The 23180-nt window shown below is 42.8% G+C and overlaps 2 protein-coding genes across 2 annotated transcripts; one reads left to right on the plus strand and one right to left on the minus strand.

The window, feature by feature from the left end:
• The first annotated feature begins 251 nt into the window (after window positions 1-251).
• DNAJC18 (DnaJ heat shock protein family (Hsp40) member C18) lies at window positions 252-22656 on the plus strand. Its single transcript, XM_045830211.1, has 8 exons — window positions 252-348; window positions 2261-2447; window positions 9238-9383; window positions 13035-13220; window positions 13909-14018; window positions 15399-15508; window positions 17405-17577; window positions 22444-22656. The coding sequence occupies exons 1-8, from the start codon at window positions 309-311 to the stop codon at window positions 22566-22568; spliced, it is 1077 nt and encodes a 358-aa protein (XP_045686167.1). The 5' UTR covers window positions 252-308; the 3' UTR covers window positions 22569-22656.
• On the minus strand, window positions 9927-10454 carry LOC123813224 (60S ribosomal protein L28-like). Its single transcript, XM_045830214.1, has one exon. The coding sequence runs from the start codon at window positions 10335-10337 to the stop codon at window positions 9927-9929; it is 411 nt and encodes a 136-aa protein (XP_045686170.1). The 5' UTR covers window positions 10338-10454.
• Window positions 22657-23180: the final 524 nt, after the last annotated feature.

Genomic DNA, 23180 nt, shown 5'->3' on the forward strand with positions numbered 1-23180 from the left:
GAACAGCGCTGCCCACAGTGGTCACAGTTTCCTGCTGTGAGCCACTAGCCGCGCAGCAGTCAACTAGCAACAACGCACCTCTACAGGCCTCGCTTCCAAAGGAAGAGCCCCTTACTCCACTGCATCTCCAACTGTCCCTTTCGCGGAGACTGCCGGAAGTTGTAGTCCAATGTCCCGCTGCTTCAATGGGTTGGACTACAATGACCAGCATGCCCCACGCTTCTTGCCCCCTCCCCCAGGCCCCCCCTCATCTTTTTTAGCCTCAGGCGCCGGAGAGGCTCGGCTGACCTGCTGACTGGGAACCAGAAATGGCAGCTACTCTGGGCAGCGGGGAGCGCTGGACGGAAGGTACCAGGTCCTGGCCATAGGGTGGGACAGAGTGGGGTTTGGGAGCGATCAGGGATGGGGCCCTAGAAGGTGCCCGAGAGCTGAGATCCTGGGCTTGAGGTGAAGAATGCAGGCCTATGACATGTTGAGCCTGAGCAGGGTTCCAAATGAGGAGGTGGTGGACCATTCAGGGCAGGGGCCGGGATCCCAAAACTGAGAACGCTGGCTCAAGCGGAGAAAGAGGCCCGGAGCCCAGAGTCATCTGTGATGCCTCGTAGCCTCCGGCCCCCAGCCCCGCCCCGGCCCGGCCCGGCCCGGCCCGGCCCCGCCCAGGGTCCTCTGGGCAATCAGACTCCGCCCGCACCAGGGTGGCCAAAGGGTCAGCGGGGCAATGCGGTCTCCCGCAGTTTACTTAACCCGGCCCCTTATGCTCGCTACCAACCTGGGCCACCTGATCCTTGGTCTCGGTTTGGTCTTGTCGCTGCAGCCCACACCAGGACGGACAGGCCGTTTTTTTCCATCCTACAGTCAGGCAAAGAGTATTGATCCAATACCTATTATGTACCCTGCATTATGCTGATCTTGCAGCAGGAATTTGACAGGCGTGGGCCCCAGAGATCACAGAACTCTTAGTTCACTGAGGGAGTTTGACAGGTAAACAGTCAATTACAAAGCAGGGTCAATAAGTCCTGGGCTATACACAGTAAGGTCCACTTTTGGAAACCACACTGACAAGGCAGCCAACACAGCCTGGATGTCAGAGGAGGCCTTATGGAGACAGTGTTACAATGATGACATAAAGAATGCATTGTAGTTAGTGCCTTGCAGGAGGAATGTGGTGGGCAGAAGGAGCAGAGAGAAGGGAAAGCATTGCTGGTCACAGAGCTTGGACTGGCTAAAGCATAGACTGCAAAGGAGCATGTGGTGAAATGAGGCAGGAGACAGCCTGGACCCATGGTAAGAAATCTGGACAAGGAGCAATGTGTAGTCACTAAGGGATGTTAAGCAGGAGAAGAATGTTTTCTTTTTAATATTCTATATATTTATTTTTAGAGAGGAAGGGAGAGAGAAAGAGAGGGAGAGAAACATCAGTGTGTGGTTGTCTCTCACGTGGCCCTCTCTGGGGACTCGGCCCACAACCAGGGCATGTGCCCTGACTGGGAATCGAACCTGTGACTCTTTGGTTCACAGCCCATGCTCAAGCCACTGAGCCACACCAGCCATGGCAGGAAAAGAATGTTTTAAAAATATGTTCCATATCCTCCAGATGGGACATGAGTACTCTGCCTTCTTTGACTGGGTTGCTATGGCCCTCTTTACATTCCGTAGGTGTTAAGATTAATTAAATTCTCTCCCTTTAAACTGTAACACTCTTATGGTCAGGAGTAGATCTTACCCATACCTCTCCTTGATCTATCCAACCAGTGTCTTGTACATATTAGTTCTAATTACTGTTAGCTTAGAAAGAATTGAATTCATCTCTTCTTTAAATCTTAGTGGTGGGAGGCATTGCAACAAAAAAGTTATTTTATGAGCAATATCACTTCTGACCATGCACCATAGAAAACTAGGCCTTCCCCCTGCATTGCACTAAAGGCTAGGTATTGGGCAGACACCTCTTGAGCACCTTTTCTAGCTCTGAGCCAAAATTATTTGATGACTGACCACTGTAGGTATGATGGACATTATTAGGTATGGCTTCATGTTTCTGGAATTATAAGTATTTCATGGTTGCTTCCATATTTTCAGTATTGTTTTCTCAAGGAAGGTGTTTATTTGTTTTGTGGATGCTTAAAAGTCATCATGATGTCAGTAGCCTGACCCTCACACTCAGCTCTCCTGCCTACAAGCAGCCTCCCAGATAGGTTAGGCAGGTAGCAAAATTGATTCGCAGGTCAGATTGAGGACTAACGGAGTGACTGTTGCTTTGCAGCTTACATTGATGCAGTTAGAAGAAACAAATACGCAGAGGACAGACCTCGTGAAACTCATGACCCCTGTGGCTGCTGTAACTGCATGAAGGCACAAAAGGAAAAGAAGTCTGAGAATGAGTGGAATCAGACCTGGCAGGGTGAGGGGAATGCCACTTACACTGAAGAGCAGCTGCTTGGGGTTCAAAGGTGAGCCTGAGGTGGGATTAGTTGAGTGATTTTATGTAGAGTGCCTGGCACAGACAATTTGCTATATAAGTATTGACTGTTGTTGTTGCTGTTGTTGTTGTTATTAAAGCAAAATAGCTTCTTAGCATTAGGGGCAGGACTAGTAGAAGTCGAGTAGTAGGGTGTAATCTGAGATATCTGTCCTGCTTCTACTGTAAGAGAGGCAGGGAAAATCAACTAGATATAACAGACATCTATACAACATTCTACCCCAAAGCAGCAGAATATATAGTCTTCTCAAGTATACATGGAACATTGTCCAGGATAGACCATATGTTAGGTCATAAAACAAGCCTCAATAAATTTAGAAGGATTAAAACCATACAGTGTATGTTCTCTGAAATGAACAACAGAAGGAAAGTTGTAACATTCACAAATGTGAAAATTAAACAACATATTCCTAAATAACAAATAGGTCACAGAGGAAATCACAAGGAAAATTTGAAAATACTTTGAGATGATTGGCAATGAAAATATACAATACTGAAATGTATGGAATGAAACTACAACAATATTTAGAAGGAAATTTATGGCTATAAATATTTATATATATTCTTATATACACTCAATAACTTACGGGTCTTCTACCTTAACAAACTAAAACAAGAAGAGCAAATTAAATCCAAGCAAACAGAATGAAGGAAATAATACAGAGTAAAAATAAATGAAATAGAGGATAAAGGCAACAAGACCAAAAGCTTGTTTTTTTTAATTAATTTTTTTAAAAATTTATTTATTTTTAGAGAGGGAAGGGAGAGAGATAGACAGAGAGAGAGAAATATCAATGTGCGGTTGCTGGGGGTCATGGCCTGCAACCCAGGCATGTACCCTGACTGGGAATCGAACCTGCAACACTTTGGTTCGCAGCCTGTGCTCAATCCACTGAGCTACGCCAACCAAGGCGGGGTTTTTTTAAATATTGACAAAATTGGAAGTGTGCAAGAGGCAACTGATGGATGTTTTTCTCACAGATCCATGTTTCTCTCCCTCTCTTTCTCCCTCTCTTGACCTATCTTTAAAAAAACATCTAACACTTTCATAACAACACCACTCCACACAGTACAAATAGAGGGGCACTTCCTCAACCTGGTAAAGGCCATCTACAAATAATCCACAGCTAGCATCATACTTAATGGTGAACAATGCAGTGTGTTCCAAGATCAGAAACAGGACAGGAACAAGACAAGCATGTTCACTCTAGCCACTTCTGTTGAACATTGTATTAGAGGCCCAAGCCAGGGCAGTTAGGGAACAAAAAGAAATAGAATTCATCCAGATTGGAAAGAAGAAGTAAAACTGTATTCACAGGTGATATGATCTAGTATAGAAAATCCTAAGGAATATATACACACATACACACAAACAGAAGCTATTAGAAATAATAAATTACTTCATCAAAGTTGCAAAGTATAAGGTCAATATACAAAAATCATTGTCTCTGTATACAATAGCAATGAATAATCCAAAATGGACAAGAAAACAATTAAAAAAAAAAGTTTCATTTATAACACCTTAAAAAAAATAAAATGCTTAGCAATAAATTTAACAGGAGTAAAACTGTACCTTGAAAACTACAAAACTTGATTAAAAGAAATTAAATATCTAAATAAATATGAAGATAGCCTGTGTTTATGGATTCTAAGGCATATTATTGGTAATATGTAATACTCACCAAATTGATCAACAGATTTCACACATCCCTATCAAATTCCCAGTTGCTCTTTGCAGAAATTGACAAGATGTTGCTAAAATTCATATGGAAACGCAAGGGACCAGAACAGCCAAAACAGTCTTGAAAAAGAATAAAGTTGGAGGATTCACATTTTCCAATTTCAAAGCTTACTACAAAGTTACAGTAATGAAGACAGTGTAGACTAGGATAGGATAGCCATGTAGATCTATGGAATGGAATTTTGAGAGTCCATAAATAACCTTTTATATTTATGGACAATTGATTTTTTCTAAGATTTTATTTATTTATTTTTAGAGAGGGAAGGGAGGGAGAAAGAGAGAGAGAGAGAAGCATCAATGTGTGATCACTGGGGGCCGTGGCCTGCAACCCAGGCATGTGCCCTGACTGGGAATAGAACCTGCAACACTTTGGTTCTCAGCCTGCACTCAATCCACTGAACTACACCAGCTAGGGCCGACAATTGATTTTTGACAAGAGCACCAAGACAATTTAATGGGGTGAAGAATCGTCTTTAACAAATGTTGGAACAACTGAGTAGCCATATACAAAAGAATGAACTTGGACCCTTTCCTCACACAGATACAAAAATTAACTCAAAGACCTAATGTAAGTCCTAAATGTAAGGGCTAAAACTATAAAACTGTTAGAAGAAAACATAAGCGTAAGTCTTTGTGACATTGGATTAGGCGATGATTCTTGACATGACACCCAAAGCACAAGCAAAAAAATAATAGATAAAGTGGATATTATAAAAATTTAAAACTTTTGTACTTCAAAAGATAACATCAAGGAAGTGAAAAATCAACCCACAGTACAGGAGAAAATATTTTCAAATTATATATCTGATAAGGGACTTATATCTAGAACATGCAAAGTACTCTTACAACTCAATAATAGACAGTCCACTTGAAAAATGGGGAAATGACACCCTGGCTGGTATGGCTCAGTGGATTCAGTGCCGGCCTGCAAACTGAAAGGTCACCAGTTCAATTCCCAGTCAAGCATGTGCCTGGGCTGTGGGCCAGGTCCCCAGTTGGGGCATGCAAGAGGCAAATGAATCTTTCGCACATTGGTATTTCTCTTCCTCTTTTTCTCCTTCCCTTCCCATCTCTCTAAAAAATATATATAAAATCTTTTTTAAAAATATATTTTATTGATTATGCTATTACAGTTGTCCCATTTCCCCCCTTCTCTCCCCTCCACCCTGTACCCCCTCTCCCACCCACATTCCCCCCCTTTAGTTCATGTCCATGTGTCATACTTGTGAGTTCTTTAGCTTCTACATTTCCTGTACTATTCTTGCCCTCCCCCTAACTATTTTCAACCTACATTCTATGCTACTTATTCTCTATACCTTTTCCCCCTCTCTCCTCCTCCCACCCCCCTGCTGCTAGCTCTCCATGTGCCCTCCATTTCTGTGGTTCTGTTCCTGTTCTAGTTGTTTACTTAGTTTCTTTTGGTTTTGCTTTAGGTGTGGCTGTTAATAATTGTGAGTTTGCTGTCCTTTTACTATACATGTCTTTTTCTTTATCTTCTTTTCTTAGATAAGTCCCTTTAGCATTTCATAAAATAAGGGCTTGGTGATGATGAACTCCTTTAACTTGACCTTATCTGAAAAGCACTTTATCTTCCCTTCCATTCTAAATGAGAGCTTTGCTGGATAGAGCAATCTGGGATGTAGGTCCTTGTCTTTCATGACTTGGAATATTTCTTTCCAGCCCCTTCTTGCCTGTAAGGTCTTTTTGGAGAAATCAGCTGACAGTCTGATGGGAACTCCTTTGTAGGTGACTGTCCCCTTATCTCTTGCTGCTTCTAGGATTCTCTCCTTCGTTTTTACCTTGGCTAATGTAATTATGATGTGCCTTGGTGTGTTTCTTCTTGGGTCCAACTTCTTTGGGGCTCTCTGAGCTTCTTGGATTTCTTGGAAGACTGTTCCCTTTGCCAGATTGGGGAAGTTCTCCTTTATTATTTGTTCAAATACGTGCTCAATTTGTTGCTTTTCCCCTTCCCTTTCTGGTACCCCTATAATTCGGATGTTGGAACGTTTAAAGGTATCCTGGATGCTCTTAAGCTTTTCCTAGATTTTTTGAATTCTTATTTCATCATGCTTTCCTGCTTGGTTGATTCTATCTTCCTTCTGGTCCACTGTATTGTTTTGAGACTCAGATTCCTTCCTGTCTCTATTGGCTCTCCTCCGTGTATCTTCCTGCATCTCTTTTATGGTAACCTGCATCCTTTCATCTAAATTGCACCCAGAATCAACCAATTCCGTGAGCTTTCTGATCACCAGTGTTTTGAACTGTGCATCTGATAGATTGGCTATTTCTTGGTCGCTCAAAAGGATGAGTCCTGGGGGGACTGATCTGTTCTGTTGGAAACATATCTTATGTCTTTCCCTGTCTCTCTCCTTTTTGGTCTGGTCGCTCTTGTTACGGTGGGGGGTGGAGCCTTAGGTGTTCACGGGGCTGGGCACCCCAGTCGCTAGATTGTGACGTTATATGTGGGGGCGGGGGCGGGAGCGGGACGGGAGGGAACAATGATGGCAGATCCGTTCTCCTGGGCTCAGACCCTTCTCTGGGATCCTGGGCTGCGAGCTCTACCCTGGTCCACAATCGCTGCCTCAATGGGTCCGCCAGCCGCAGCTTGCGCACTCAGGGACCCCCGCTGCGTTCTTGTGCCCTGGATGGCTGTCGTGATGATTTCGCGGCAAATCCTTCCCAACCTCCGTGTGCCGCCGACCCGCGCCAGCCCCGCACCCACCCGGCTCGTCGTCCCCTACCAGTCTGGATGCACGGGTCTACTTCAACTTCTTGGCTGTCCGACTTCCATTCAGATAAATCCTCTATCAGTTCCGAGTGTTATTCTATCTGTAAATTATTGTTGTTCCAATCTTGGTTGTGCGAGGAGGCACAGTGCGTCCACCTATTCCTCCATCTTGCCGGAAGTCAATATATATAAAATCTTTAAAAGATAATAAAAGAAAAATGGGCAAATGATCTGAATAGGTATTCCTCCAAAGAAGACAGACAAATGGCCAATATGCACATGAAAAGTTGCTCAGTATCATTAGTCATGAGGAAAATGCAAATCAAAGTCACAATGAGATACCGTATTATCTTGTATTCACTGGGATGGCTATAATAAAAAAGATGGACAATAACAAGTATTAATGAGAATGTGGAGAAATTGGAACCCTTGTACATTACTTGCAGGAATATAAAATGGTACAGCCAGTTTGGAAAATATGGCATTTCCTCAGAAGAGTAACCATAGAATATGACCTAGCAACCCACTACTAGGAATATACCAAGAGAAATAAAAATATATCTCCACACAAAAACCTATACATGAATGTTCATACAGCATTATTCATAATGCCCCCCAAATGGAAACAACCTGGAATAATCCATTAACTGATGAATGGATGAACAAAGTGGGGAATGTCCGTACAATGAATACTTTTCGGTAATAAAAAGGAATAAATACAATTACATGCTACAATATGAATGAACCTTGAACATTATGCTAGTAAAGAAAGCCAGACACAAAAGGCCACATATTGTATATTCCCTATATATAAAATGTCCTGAATAGGCAAATTTATAGAGACAGGAAGTAGAGTAGTGGTTGCCAGAGGCTGGGGAGTGGGAGAGTGAGGGATGACTATTAATGAGTACTGGGTTTCTTTATGGGGTGATGAGAATGTTCTGGAACTAGATAGTGGTGAGGGGTGCACAACTCTGAATATACTTTAAAAACCACTGAATTGTACATTTTAAGAGTGAACTTTGCAATATGTGAATTATAGCTTAATAAAGCTGTTATTAAACAAGTACTTTATAGAGGAGAGAGGGAGAGACAGAAGAGTATCGAGCACTGTGATGAGTTCTTCATTTAATAGTAACAACTCGGTGAAAACAGTTGTCATTATTAGCCCACTTCAGAAGACAACCCTGAGGCACAGAGGTCAACTACACAGCAAGATCAGATCCCAGTCAAGGCATTTTGACTCCCCAGTTCATGCTCTAGTTCAGCAGTTCTCAGAGTGTGGTTTGGGAACTCCAAGACCCTTTTGGGGGATCTGCAAGTTTTAAACTTTTCATAGTAATACAAGCACATTATTTGCTTTTTCATTATTATGCTTTCAGGATTGTACAGTGGAGTTTTTGAAAAGCTACCTGATATGTAATTATGTCATCATGCTGTGTTTTAAATTTTTTTGTTTTTATTCCACTATGGTAAATATTGATAGATATAACTCACATGAACAAAAGCTTTTAAGAGTATAAAATATTTCTGAGATCAGAAGATTCAGAACTGCCACTCTAAACTCTTTTCCTATACTTCTCATCTCTATTTGTTATGGATCAATCTCTAAGATAAATTGTTAATTAAAAAAAAAAACAAGATGTAGAAAGGTGATTATAAGTACCTAAGACCTGCCATTAGGTTAAAAAAAAAAAAATAGAAGTGCCCCTGTACATGTACTCTCACTCTGGGCATAGGGTTCGAGGAAAACTTCTAACAGCGGCTGCCCTTGGAGTGGGGGCCTTGGGGACAGGGAATGGGGGAGTGGAAAATGTTTTTACTGCATACAGTTTAGTACTGTTGGATATTTTTCTCCTATCATGGGTATATACTCAGATTAACTTTAAAAACAAAGTTTAAAAAGATGGCTTTAGGAATAAAGAGAGAGAAAGGGAAAATAATAAACAAATAGAGTGGACAGGTATTCCTTCTAGCTCTGCTGGCTGTGGTTCAACTCTCAGGACCTGAGCCTGCACCTTGACAGGGTGGGTTAGCACACTTGCTCTGTCTGCTACCTGTAGGAACATAGAAAGAGTGAAATATCAGATGTGAAACTACTTTGAAAGACATTACACTCTCAGTGGAAGGACATTGTTAATGACTTTAAATGTTTCATTCATGTGTTTGGCAATTTTCTTCTAGGTTTGTTTTGGGGCTCACAAACTAGAAGGAAGATCAGTATACTACTTTGTATTTAATTGTATAAAAGGGGCCTTTGTAGACATTTATGTTTCTGATGTGTGTTTTTAGGATCAAGAAATGCAGAAATTACTATGAAATTCTGGGAGTTTCTCGAGATGCCAGTGATGAAGAGCTTAAGAAAGCTTACCGAAAACTCGCCCTGAAATTTCACCCTGACAAGAACTGTGCTCCTGGAGCAACAGATGCTTTCAAAGGTCTGACCCTGAACTAATGCTTAATTCTGCCCTTCTTGTGATGATCAGTCATAACACCCTGTTTTCAGCCTCTCCTGTAACTGTTTTATGAAGCCATAGCAGGGATTTTTTCCTTGCCACACCTCTTAAATAGTGATTATCAGCCTAGCTCCCTCCTGTCTTCATTCACATCACCTTAATTTCTTTTGGAAAAAAATATTTTGTTTCTCTATAATACCTTTTGGGACCACTTACCTATTGGTTCAGCAAATATTTGTGGAAGATCTATGTGCCAGGAGCCACGGTGAGTAAAACAAACGTGATTCCTTTTGTGGAACTTACAGGCTATTGGCCGCTTGCAAGCAGGACCTAGACAGCATTCCTGAACTTCTCCAACCATAGGACCCTTCGTTCATTAAGCTTCTGTTAGCACCCAACATGTTCATGTGAGAAACCTGTCTAATCTTTTTTCCATTGATTTCCATGGTACTTTCAGAAATATCTTTTTTTTTTCCCCCGAAGAAAGCTAGCTGATACCTTTATTGCTCTGGGGGGAGGGGGTGCTCAGGAGCTCTTGGTGGAGCGGGCCCACTTCTTCACCATCACGGGCTTCTGGCTGTGCGAGATGGCGCTGGCCCTGCGGATGGCCGCAATGCACAGGCCTGGGCGGTACTTGTTCTTGTGGATCATGTGCCGGATGCTGCTCAGGGTGGCCAGGGCGTTCTCGTTGATGGTGGTCCGCACGTAGGAGGTGGCCAGCTTTCGTTGGCCAGATCTCCGCTTCATGACGACCACCACACCTTTGCCATCGGCCGCTGGCTTCACACCCACCGTCTTGCGGTGAATCAGCCCCTTGTAGTGAAAGGAGTTGCGGGCCTTAAGATTATTGGGTTCGGTGCTGTACGTCTGCTTGTTCCTCTTGATCAGGAAACTGGAGCAGTTCCGGATGTCCATCCATTGCAAGTGGGCAGACATGGCTGGAGTTCCTCTCGCAGCGGCAGCCGGAGCCAGAAAGAGCCAGAAATATATTCTTAAAAAATATTTCGAGTCCTAGCCAGGTGCCTTGGTTGGTTGGAGCATCCATCTGGTCCACCAAAAGTCTGCAGGTGTGATTACCAGTCAGGGCACATACCTAGGATGCAGGTTCAATCCATGGTTGGGGCGCATATGGGAAGCAACTGATCAGAGGTGTTTCTCTCACATACATCTCTCTCGCTCTCGCTCTCGCTCTCCCCCTCCCTCTCTCTCTAAAATCAGTATACATATCCTTGGGTAAGGATTAAATTTTTAAAAATATTTTGGACCCAACACACAAATAAAATCTTACTTAAGAGCTTCACCCTCAGTGAAGTCATTGATTCAGACAACAATTATCAATGCTAAAACCATTGTGTGATAGTTGGTTGTTGAATAGGATATTTACATGGTGTCAAGTATCACCCCACAGAATACTTATTGATTACAAACGGGGAGATTCCTTTATAATGGAGATGCCTAGCTGTCATCACTTTAATCAAATGATCCAACATCACCAATACTGAAACAGTCTTACATAATGTGGTATAGTATGTTGCCAAAATGTTTGACCTGAATATAATATTGAAGAAACAATCAAAATATGGGACATTCTACAAAAAAAACACTGAACTACTCTTCAAAAAATTTAATATAACATAAAGCAAAAAAGTTGGAGAGACTAGTCTAGATTAAAAGAAACTAAAGAGTGCTGGCTGGTGTGGCTCAGTGGATTGAGCACTAGCCTGTGAACCAAAAGGTTGCTGGTTTGATTCCCAGTCAGGGCACATGCCTGGATTGCCAGCTAGGTCTTCAGTTGAAGGTATGTGAGAGGCAACTGATCAATGTTTCTCTTTCACATTGATGTTTTTCTCCCTACCACTCTCTCTAAAAATAAATAAATAAGATCTTATAAATAAGTAAATAAATAAAAGAAACTAAAGAGATATGAAACCAAGTGCAAAATATATGGTAAACCTTGACTGGGTGATAATTAATGTTCATTTTCTTAGCTGTCATAATGGTGTAGGGGAAGGTCTTTTATTTATTCTTTTTTAGAGAGAAGGGAAGGGAGGAAGACAGAGAGGGAAACATGGTTGTGTGAGAGAAACGTTGAATTGGTTGCCTGTTGCATGTGTCCAGGGACCTGGCCCACAACCCAGGCATGTGCCCTGACTGGGAATCGAACCAGCAACCTTTGGGCTCACAGGCTGGCACTCAATCCACTGTGCCACACCAGTCAGGGTGAAGAATGTCTTTCTTTTTAGGAGATGCATGTTGAAATATTAGGGGTAAAGTGTTATAATATTTGCAGCCTACTTTCAAATGGCTCAGCAAAAGAAATAAAAATGTATTATATGTATTTATGTATGTATAGAGAATTGAAGGAAGCAAAGTGTCAAAATGCTAACAATTGGTGAGTCAAGGTAAAGGGTATACATGTGTTTATTGTACTATTTTTTCAACTCGTCTATAGATTTGAAATTTTCAAAAGTAAAAAAATGATGGATCTGAGAAATTTTAAAAAGTCACCATTTACCTCAGATGATGTGCCATGGTGAATCTGGTTCTCCCCACGGTTTCTACAGAGAAACACACAGGAAACCCACATTCCTCATGTACAGATTCTCACAGACTGATACCATTGCTTTCATGTATTTGCCCGATTTCAAGGGATGTGAATGTTTAAGCAACTCTATTTAGGGTTTTTGTTTGTTTGTTTGTTTGCTTAGCTGTTTTATTGCTGTAAACATTCAACAATTCCCCTGGTAAAAGAATCATAAAGTACTGCTCTTTCTGTGTTTCTGATAGTGTTGACTGAATCAGAGATAGGGGTGGGGATACCTTTAAAAGATTCGGGGGGTATTTAATTGGAGGTATGGATTATATGTTTGAAATAAATTGGACAAATAGGGAGGAGAGGTGATGATGACATTTGTAATCTATTCAGTCTTTGATCTTTCATTGAGACATTAGAGATACATTTCTTGATTTCTAAAGACCACTTTCTTTTTTTAAGATTTTATTTATTTATTGTTAGAAAGAGGGAAAGGGAGGGAGAAAGAAAGGGAGAGAAACATCAGTGTATGGTTGCCTCTCATGCTCCCCCTCCTGGGGACCTGGCCTGCAACCCAGGCATGTGCCCTGACTGGGAATTGAACTGGTGACACTTTGGTTCACAGGCAGGCACTCACTCTACTGAGCCACACCAGCCAGAGTTCTAAAGACCATTTTCTAAAGGAAGCTGAAAAAGATTGTGGTGAGTAAGGACTTTGCTTCTAGCCAAACAATAATTTTACTGATTATTTTCTTCAGAAAATTGTTTCTAAACTTCAAATTAGAACACCAATACTTAATGTATGAACTATTCCCAACCATAAACTATTGCTCTCAAGTGAAATAAGAACACATTTTTATGAATGAAAACAGTAGTTCTTAGTTCATCTGGAGTCCAGTGTTGTTTCTGGCTTTTCTAACTAGATCATGCAAAATTTCAAGGGCAAGCACTTTGGTGAATTTTCTAAGCCCAAGCACCTCTCTAGGTCCCTGTGAAGCTGCCCAGCACCAGTCAACTCCAGGCTCTTCATTGCTGCTACTGTGATCACCTTCAGCTACAGCCAAGACTATGTATTCATGTGCTTTTCTGTTTGTTTGCAGCAATAGGAAATGCCTTTGCTGTGCTTAGCAATCCTGACAAGAGACTCCGCTATGATGAATATGGAGATGAACAGGTGACTTTCACTGCCCCTCGAGCCAGACCTTATGATTATTACAGGGACTTTGAAGCTGACATCACTCCGGAAGAGCTATTCAATGTCTTCTTTGGAGGACACTTTCCTACAGGTTAGTATCCCAGAATTGTCATAAAAAAAAAAAAAAAGAGTATGGTGAAAACAGCAAGAATTTGGAATCAGGTGAACTTGCATTTGAGGCAACTCTCCAGCCTCCAACTCTGCGTGATTCTAACCAAATAACTTAGTCTCTTTTATTCTGTTTCTTTACCTGAAAAATGGGGTTAATAATACCTACCTCACAGGGCTGCTGTGAGGAGTAGATATTTTTAAGTTCTTTATAAATTAGTAGCAAAATGCCTATTATTATTATTATTGCAAAATAACAGCTATAGAAAGATAAAAGTTAGAAAAGCACCCTCAGCAAGTTGGAAATTGGGATAATTAAATGCCCAGGAAGTAAGTTGAATTTCATGTGTTGCTGCTAAAGATTCTGATATTGGGCAAGGAAGCAAACATAGGATGTCAGACAGGACTCAGGGCCCAAATGCTCTTTCTTTAATTGCTTTTACAGTTCTCGAACTCACTGGTTACAAAGGACTATTTAAACAAAGGCAGGGAGCTAAGTACATTCCATCTCCAGGTAGTTCACTTGGTTTACCTATTGTCTTATTTTTCTGCTGGGTGAGATGGGACAATATTCTGCCTTCAGAGAACCTAATTTGGAGGAAGAAACTTGGGAAAGGCAAGGAAGGAGAGTTTACCATATCCCATACTAAGGGTTTTTCTTTCTTTTTCAGGAAATATTCATATGTTTTCCAATGTGACAGATGATGCCCACTATTACCACCGGCGGCACCGACATGAGAGGATGCAGACACGGAAGGAGGAGGAAGAAGATAAACCTCAGGTACGTAGGGAGGACAGGTGAAATGCTGCTCATAAACACTTGTACTAAGCTGGCCTTTATGGTAGATGATCTGGTGTTAGAAGTTCAAACTGAGCCCTGGCTGGCATAGTTCAGTGGATTGAGCACGGGCTGTGAACCAAAGCATCGCAGGTTCGATTCCCAGTCAGGGCACATGCCTGGGTTGCAGGCCATGACCCCCAGCAACTGCACATTGATGTTTCTCTCTCTCTCTCTCCCTTCCCTCTCTAAAAATAAATAAATAAAATCTTTAAAAAAAAAGAAGTTCAAACTGAAGTTTGTTACTGAAATGAGCTTTAGGAAGGCAGGAGCTGTGGTAAGAAGACCTGGATAGTTGGCCCAGATAGACCAGAAGGGTAATCCCCTTCCTCACCCATTCTTTAGTGGCTATCCCAGGAAATCATTTCCCCTTTGGGGTACCTTGACCAAGGTATTCTTGACTGCAGAAAATAAGAACCCCCTTCACCCTGGCCGGTGTGGCTCAGTTGGCTGGGTGTCGTCCCACAAAGCAAAAGGTTGCAGGTTGATTCCTTGTCAGGGCACATGCCTGGGTTGTGGGCTTGGTCCCCAGTTGGGGCTTGTGCAAGAGGCAACTGATTGATGTTTCTCTCCCTCTTTCTCCTTCCCTTCCCCTCTCTAAAAGTAAATAAATAAAATCTTTAACCTTCAAAATATTCAAAACTAAAGGGGGTTTAAGGTAATGGATCAAAGGGGTATCATGAAGCTCAAGGGTAAGAAGCACAGCTCAACCTCACGACAGATGGGAACCAGGAATGTGTGCTGCCGGGCACCCACACAACTGCGCTCCATGACTAGTTGAGGCCAGATTGTCTCCAGTTTCCCCACCCTTTTTCATCTGCTGTGTTCTCTCTAATCAGCCTTGCTTGTTCTACTTACCCTTGTAAACAGCCAGACCCCAGTGCCTAAGAGTATGTGTCCTTCATTTGAGTGACTGCCTAGCAGTAAATGATGATGAATCACAATCCCAAATTCCTAGGAGTGGGGAGAATGTGATTATCCCTGCTAGAGTTAGTTGTCCCCTAGTCTGTTCAGCTGTGGCCGAAGCAACAAAGTTATACAGTATTGGGCAATACTAACATGGCCCCATGGGAGTCAGTCTGGGCAGACCCACCCAGAGGTGTCTACTTCACTGGTCTTAGAAAAGGGGAATGCAGGAGAATTACTGTGTGTCAATCAGATTGTGGGTGGGCCTCCTTTAGCTTTCTCAGCAGAAAGAACAAAGAGTTGTTCGGTACCTCTCAGCAAACTGGTATTATGTATTTTCTTTGGGAAAACAATCCTATTTCCTATAAGCTTTATATTGATGAAGAACACTTACACCAGATATTTTTTCTTTTTCAGACTACGTATTCTGCATTTATCCAGTTACTTCCAGTTCTTGTGATTGTGATTATATCTGTCATTACTCAGCTGCTAGCTACTAATCCCCCATATAGTCTATTCTACAAATCGTAAGTCAAATATTTATAAATCTTAACAATCTGAATGGTGAAAGACTTGAAGTTTTTTCTTGTACATAACTAACATTTTATTTTACCTTTTGTTGTGGAAAACATGGTTTTGTGTTTAAAGCCAACAGCTGAATAATAATAGTGCATAGACTCAAAAATACTGTAGACAGTTTTCTGTGTACTCAGGACATGGATTGCTTTGTTTGACAGCGACATCATCTGGTCAGTTGCAGAACAGCAACAACTGATTTCTGAAATATTAATAGAAAGTAACTCCAGGTTCAGATTAAATCCTTATCATACGGTGTTCAAGTTAAAAGGATCTGTTGAGCTTGTGATAGGATTGCTGGACTCCTGTGGGTCTGGGAACATAGTAGCTGAGATCACTGATTTTAAATTTAAGGAATTGCAATAGGACATTTATTTATGATAAGGTCGTATAATCAAACCATAGCTATCACATTTCTTTGCTTTTGCTGAAAATATAGAAATGCATTGTAATGCTTGTATTACATGAAGATTATGAGCCCTGATAGGAATTTTTTATTTCTTCATTAATTATTTCAATGAACTCAATTCTCAAAGTTGGTCCCCAGACCATCAGCATCAACTGGCAACATGTTTGAAATGCAGACTCTTAGGCCTCGTCTCTATTTACTGAACCAGAAACTGGTGAGGGTGATAAAAATGAGGGTGAGAGCCAGCCGTCTGCCTTTGAAGAAGCACTCCAGGTTATTATTGGTCCATGCTAAAGTTCAAAAATCATTATTTTAAAAAATTAATAATGAGAAAATGAGCCATTACTTATTATTATAGCTTAGTGGACAAAAACCTTAAAACATGCAGTCCATTGGGCAATACCTAGGAGGAAGAGTCTTTGCTGGTGACCACTGGAGACTGAAAAGTATCCTTCTAAGTCAATATCCTCATTTCACAGAGAGGAAATCTGAGACTCACAGATAGGTCATTGCTATCAGATCACACCGGCCTGAAACCCTCATTTCCCGACTTCCCATGTTTCTCCATGTGCTACTGCCTCCTTTCCTGTCAGGCCAGTGGGGCAGTCAGGAAACTGCTAACGGTTCCCCAGAGGGAGGTGGGAGTGGTCATGGCCTGAGCTCTTGGACACTCAGCAAGTTCCTGAAGGAGAGAGATCAAAGGAGGAGGCTGAGGAAAGGTCAAGTATAGCTCATTTGAGATAGAATTTGTCCAGCTTGAGTAAAATCAGCTTGCATCTTGCACATTGCTGCTACATTATTTTACCTTGAATTTGAGTTCCCTTCTATACTTTTTTATGGTTAAAATTTAGTTAACCCAGACCTGTCAATATTTCTAAGCACCAGATACCATTGGAGACCTTAGACCCACAAAAGTAGCCTAGAAGCATCAATGGAATCTTGTGGGGTTTTTTTGTTGTTGTTGTTGTTGCTGCAGTTCTCACTTAGCTATGTGTGAAGTACTTTCTATTGTGTCCTACAGATTGATGCTGGGTGGGTGTGAGCTAATTGCTTATTTGTAAATAGTTTACTGTAACAGTTTATTCAACCAGCATTTGCTCGGTTGCACCAAGTACTACCTAGGTCCTACACAATATCTGAATTGAATTTTGGACATTAGCATTGTACTTTTAGCATAGAACACATAAAAGAGAGGAATCCTTTAAGAGAATTCAGCTGAGGCTGAACCCACAGCATGAAGATGCTCATGGAAGAGCAATAATAACAACATTACACTAACTACTTTGCTAGGGAAATTATCAACATTAGGTGCCTTAGACCATGATATCTACCTCTACCCTATGCAGAGGTCATTGTGATCGCGTTGTCTGTGAGGCCAGTGCTGAGTGATGCCGCCAAATATAACAAACTTACCTGAGCCTTTCTCTCCCGGTTTTAGGACCTTGGGCTATACCATTTCTAGAGAAACCCAGAACCTGCAGGTGCCTTACTTTGTGGATAAAAACTTTGACAAGGTCTACAGGGGAGCATCTCTGCGTGAGCTGGAGAAGACGATAGAGAAGGATTACATTGACTACATCCAGACGAGTTGCTGGAAGGAGAAACAACAAAGTAAGATGCTCTTAAAGAGGCTTTCGCTGGGGGCCATGCTTCCAACCTGCGGCACCCCCCAGCTTCCTGATCAGTCCTCTCTCCTTGTTTGAGCTGCACGTGTTTATGTGAACAGAGTCAGGACGGAGGTCCATTCAGGCTACTATAAAAAAGGGACGTTTATTGACAGGACACGTGTAGCCAGGAGTTGGAAATCTTAGGAACTTAGGCTGGAAGCACTAGACGCCTCTGTATCCTCCTGTCTCTGAGCCTTTACCTCTCTCTGCCCATCTGCTCCCGCTCCGCTCTCTGCATCTGCCTTCCTTTGCTTCTTCAGGCTCTCCTCCTTCATAACCTTGTCTTCTGTGGTTGCTCTTCCAATTTCTCCAGTCCCACCAATCACTGGCCCCTTTTTCTTTTATCACAAGCTTCCTCTGTAAGTTCTCGCTGCTAGCTGATTTGGTCCACTTTCCTAATTCCAACCACATTCCCAAGAGGGAAATCTGTTTGATCCAGCCTAACTTTTTGAGCTAGACCAAAGGTTTATAAGTTTTTGTTATTGAGACACATGCCCCCTCCCTCCCTCTCCTGTCAGCTATGGACACAGAGCAAAAGCCACCCTCCCTGGGTCTGCTGCTTCAGTGAGGGTGGGTGTGGGCAGGCCTGCCACTCTGTTTCCCTCTCTGGAGACAGTTTGGGCAACAGCAACAGCCACTTGGCTTACAGCTCTAATGAGTGTTAACGGGGAGTGCTGGTAGCAAGCGTAGCCCTGTTCCTCAGCCAACAGATTCACTTTTTATCCCACTTGACTTATACACACACACGCACTGTTAGTAACTTTCTTATAAAATGTGGCTTCGTTAATTTTTTGAAAGCAAACTCTAACTCATTTTTTAAAAACCTTAGTACTGGGTATTATTAAACATCTGAAAGTGTCTGATAAAATTAGCTCTTCAGTCACAGTGCTGCTAAGCCCTAGCTGACCCTTCATGCATCCCAGCCCCGCCCCGAGTTAATCTCTCCTTCCTGTGTGTTGTCAAAGCACTTTGCTCATCCCCTTGACACAGAGCTGCTCTCACAGAGCTAGTGTTCTGTAGGTACATGTCAGTCTCCGCACTGGACTGTGGGGTCTGAGGACAAGAACCATGTCTTATGAATTTTGTGTCGCCAGAACCTGGCCCAGTCCTTATTTCAGAACAGGTGCTCAACAAATGTCTTTGGAAGAGAAGAGTCTCAAGACTGGAAAACAATGAAAATGCTGAGGATTAGGACTCACAGAACAGGGTTAGTGTCCTAACCCTGGTCTTAGGGACCTTGTCTCTGCCCTCTACATCCGTAGGGCAAAGCCCAGCTGAACTCTTAGCTGCATTAGGAGCATGGTAGGCAATGACTCTGGGGCATAAGGGGGAATTAAGCAAAAGGAGAAAGTTGCTTTTTTTGTTGAAAAGTCTGAGGGTTCAGGAAGTATCCTACAAGTTTCCAAAAATCAGGAAAGAATTTGGATCAAGACAAAGGCCTCAGACTGAAAGGCCGTATATTTGTAGATCCAAATCTGGTAAAGGCCACAGTGTGTGCCCTGAAAGCCCCCCTTGTTTTGGGCCCTGGGAGGGTTTTGAATTTGTTGCTTTCTACAAGAACTGGATGAAAATCTGCATTTGACATTCTTCAGACACACACACACCCGCACACATACCCCAGCTGGAACTACCCAAGGAGCTCATAATAAGGATTGCACCTAAGGCGGCCTCTAGACGTTTGCCCTCACCCCCACAAGGGCTATTTTCGGGGCTTTTGCACTCTTGATGTATAAATAAAAATCCAGTGAGTAAACATGATGCATGTACCCACAGGTTCTAACCGGGGTTATCAGCACAAACCCCTTAAAAATCTATTTCTGGCATTTAAGGATGGCGGTGACTGTCCGTAGCCCCCACACAACCCAAATGCCATTTGAGAACAAGCAGCATCTGCCCTCCGGATCCAGCAGCAAGTGCAGCCAACAAGGTTAAATTTAGCCCTTGGAGGTGGTAAAAATAAACCCACTTGAGAACAAAGTTCACTCTTGGCAAAATACCGAATCGAAACCGGTTTTAGCAAAGTTACCCATTGTCTTTTTTAATCTTTTGTTCATTTCTTTTCTCTGCTCTCCCTTAGAATGCTTAATCTGAGTGAATTCTATGAGTAATTTTTTACTATGAACACTAATTGCCCTGTTTTCTCCTTCACAGCTGCGTCTAGAAAATAAACCTGACGCCAGGGGAAGTGGCCATGCCAGTGGGCTGGGATGGGCAAAAGTAACGGGCAGGAGCCGCCTCCTGGCCCAGCTGAGCTGAGCTGAGCTCCTCGCTCTGTCTGGCGGAGGAGCACTTCTTTCTGTGCCCTGGAGAAGGGGAGCAGAGTGGGTCGAAGCTTAGGCTCCGTAATGGGGGTAAATGAACTTCTTCCTAGAGAGGTTTTATGGATTACAGAAAATGGAAGGGGTGCTTAGCACGGTGTCTGGCACATAGTAAGTGCCTCGTTCCTGGTGGAGTTCGGGCCTTGACTGGCCTTGCTAGACTGGATGCAGCGCTGTCTCATTAGGCTGGATCATAAGGGTGGCTGGGATCTGTTGGGGTCTTCCACCATCAAGATTCTGATCTGGGTTTTTGCACAGAGTGTTCTCGGGAGAGGTTCTGGGACTTGATTCTCTTGGCACCTTGTCTGAGTCAGTTTACCTTGAAGGCTCAGTGCTCTGCCCACCTATTATACTGGCATTCAGGGTACAGTAAACCTTTTACAAAGAAAAGATGTTCTCTCAATCCTGTCCCTCCCAAAGATTTTCTCCCCTTAGAAGTTATTGAATATTAACCAAACCTGTCAAACATAACATAGTCACTGAGTTGACCTTTTGCTTCATTGAAAAGCAAAAGGGTTCACTGGCAGTTTGGAGAGAAGTTTCTCTAAGCGTGGTGGTGGGGGTTTGGGACATGGTTTGTTTTGAGTCACTAACCTTGTGCAAAGTCGTTGCTCTGGGGCAGGAGTCTCAAGCTCTGGAGCACTGAAACACAGTTTCAATGAACTTTATGAAAAGCAGTGTGATGTTTTAAGAAAAGCATTCACATATGCATAATTATCTTTCACCAGCTTGTTACCGTGGTCTTCAATGTAGAAAATAGTACGAATCAATAGCCCTGACATTTTCTGGAGTGAGATTTCAAGCAATGAGGTATTTAGATAAGCTTTGTGAGCAAAAAACCTAAGGAAATCAAAAAACAAAAAGATGAGAAGGAAGGAGAAAAAATACCTACAGAAATCATTTCAGGGAAAAGCAAAGCCACAGAAGCTGTCCCATACACCGGTGTAACACCGGTGTAACCGGTGTGATTCCAGAGGACCAAAGGGACAGACTGATTTTATAGAGGCCTCCTAAGCAGTTCTCCCACAAGCCAAAGGAGCCAGAGAAATATGAGTTAGTGCTGCCCTCTGGGCAGGACATAGGAGCGGAGGGCTTTCATTTGGGTGCAGCACATGTTCCTCCATGAAGCCCATCACCTGCAAGGAGACGGTGCCAAGGCAAGCTGTGGCTAGCAGGCACTGCAGGCACCCGCAGCAAGGGAAGAGAGCACATTGTTCTGAAGCCTAGGAGACTCGCCGCTTGCCAAGCAACTGCTGAGCTAGGGCCCAGGCTCTGAGCCCTCATTGTAGGGGGAGGGTTTTCATGCATACCCACCCCTCACCCTGGAGTCCTGCACTTAATCTGCACTTTGGGCCTTACTTGGTGTAAATAGAATCATTGTGAGCAGAAATGCCAGACGGTGTTTTGTGTCGATAGAAGCTTATTCAGAAACCAATGCCCATTGTTCCCCCTGTCTAAGTATTAATTCCTGTTTCCAGGCAGTTCACTGATTAATCAGACAGGTGTCTCTGGCTCCACCAAGAAAAACAAAATCTGTCAGCAAGATGATTAAGAATGGATAGCATACTTCCAAATGATTAAAATAGCATTTTCACAAGCATGGTCCTTTAAACATTGCGTAGCTGCCTGCTGTCGGGGGCTTTCGGAAGAGACGCAGCCCATCCAAGCATGCCATCCTGTGAATACACAGCATGTCTCTGGAGGTGCTTTTAAGGTCTTTCCTCCCAAGGCTGTTTCTGAAACTTTACGAAACAATAAAAAATAGAGGCTGCCACTACTGTTGAGTTGGGGAAGACTGCGGAGATTATATTCTGGTTAAAAATAGAATGACCTTCTCCACCATTAAGAGAAAGTGAAATTCATTTAGTCAAGGAGACAACGGTCACCAGATCCAGATGATTTCACTTTTAAAGGAGTTTGGCTGCCTCTGGTCTTTGAGTTAGGTACCCCACATGTGGGGAGGGAATGAAGGAAGCTGCCGGCAACCTGGCCTTCTATGGAAGGCCTACCCACCAGAAGCAGGCTCTGTGTCAGTGAGTGAGTGTGAGCTATGATCCAGCAACACAAGGGAAAGAATGAAGCAGCTGTCTTTGTTTCAGATGACAGGAACAGGCGACTGGAGTCCATTCTCTCCCAACTGCCATCTGAATACCATTCGTAGGAAGACTGTGAAACAGTCTCCTCTTACTGCACACATGCACGCTTCCTAAATCTGGTGCCAAATGTTCTGTTGATAAGAACTGAGTCTGGTGTTTTTATAGTAGAGCAGAGATGCTGGTGGACTCCAGGCCCACAGGTGTCCTTTAATCCTTAGCGCCTGGTGGAGGATGGCTGCCTGATATGTGTTTCTTGAATAAATGAGTGGTCCTTAAATTTAATCGAAAGAGAAAACATTAAATAAAGTAAAAGGAACTTTGATTTCAGAACTATTTGAAATGACACAAAGGAGCTTGAGTGTTTTTGATGAATTGGTTGCCTCTTTTATCTTTCAGAGTCGGAGCTGACAAACTTGGCAGGATTGTACAGAGATGAACGACTGAAAGAGAAAGCCGAGTCGCTGAAACTTGAAAACTGTGAAAAACTGTCCAAACTTATTGGCCTACGCAGAGGGGGCTGAGAGGATGATAGTTCTATGCAGGGTCGGGGTTTTGCTACTTGTTATTTATGTTCCTAATTCCATTTGATAATACAGAACTAGGAAATGATGAACATTTTACAATTTGCTAACTTCGGTGGGCTGAGTTAGAGGCACTTGAACATGGAGCCAGACTGGCCACAGAATCCTTCCTGGGATTGGCTCTAGGGGCCGGAAACAGTTCTTCTAAGTTGAATTAATGGCAACACGTTGGATTCAGCCTTCCCACCCCATACCTGCCGGGCCTTAGGAGTGTAGTTCAGGGCATCCCACAGCAGGTTCAAGTCTTCTTCCTTCCCTTCCTCACTAACCAGTCATTCCTAGGCATAGCCAAAGCAGCTGAATGTTAGTTGTTTACAAAGTGCACCAAGAATTATACCTCTCCCTACATGAGAGTCGTCGTCTTCCCCAGAGCCCAGCCTTTGGAACGTGTTCCTACTCATATTTCCATTTCCTAATGGGAATGTGGAGAAAAGTAAACTATTACCGTCAGTAGTATTCTATTTGTTGAATCTCTATTCAGAATTATTAGCAAAATGCCTGATTTGAGTTTCTTCTTCTACTTCCCTAACTCTCTCTCTCTTGCAGAGGGTT

This window comes from Phyllostomus hastatus, unplaced genomic scaffold, assembly GCF_019186645.2.
Source record: "Phyllostomus hastatus isolate PE091 unplaced genomic scaffold, TTU_PhHast_1.1 phas_contig_150, whole genome shotgun sequence".
NCBI lineage: Eukaryota > Metazoa > Chordata > Mammalia > Chiroptera > Phyllostomidae > Phyllostomus > Phyllostomus hastatus.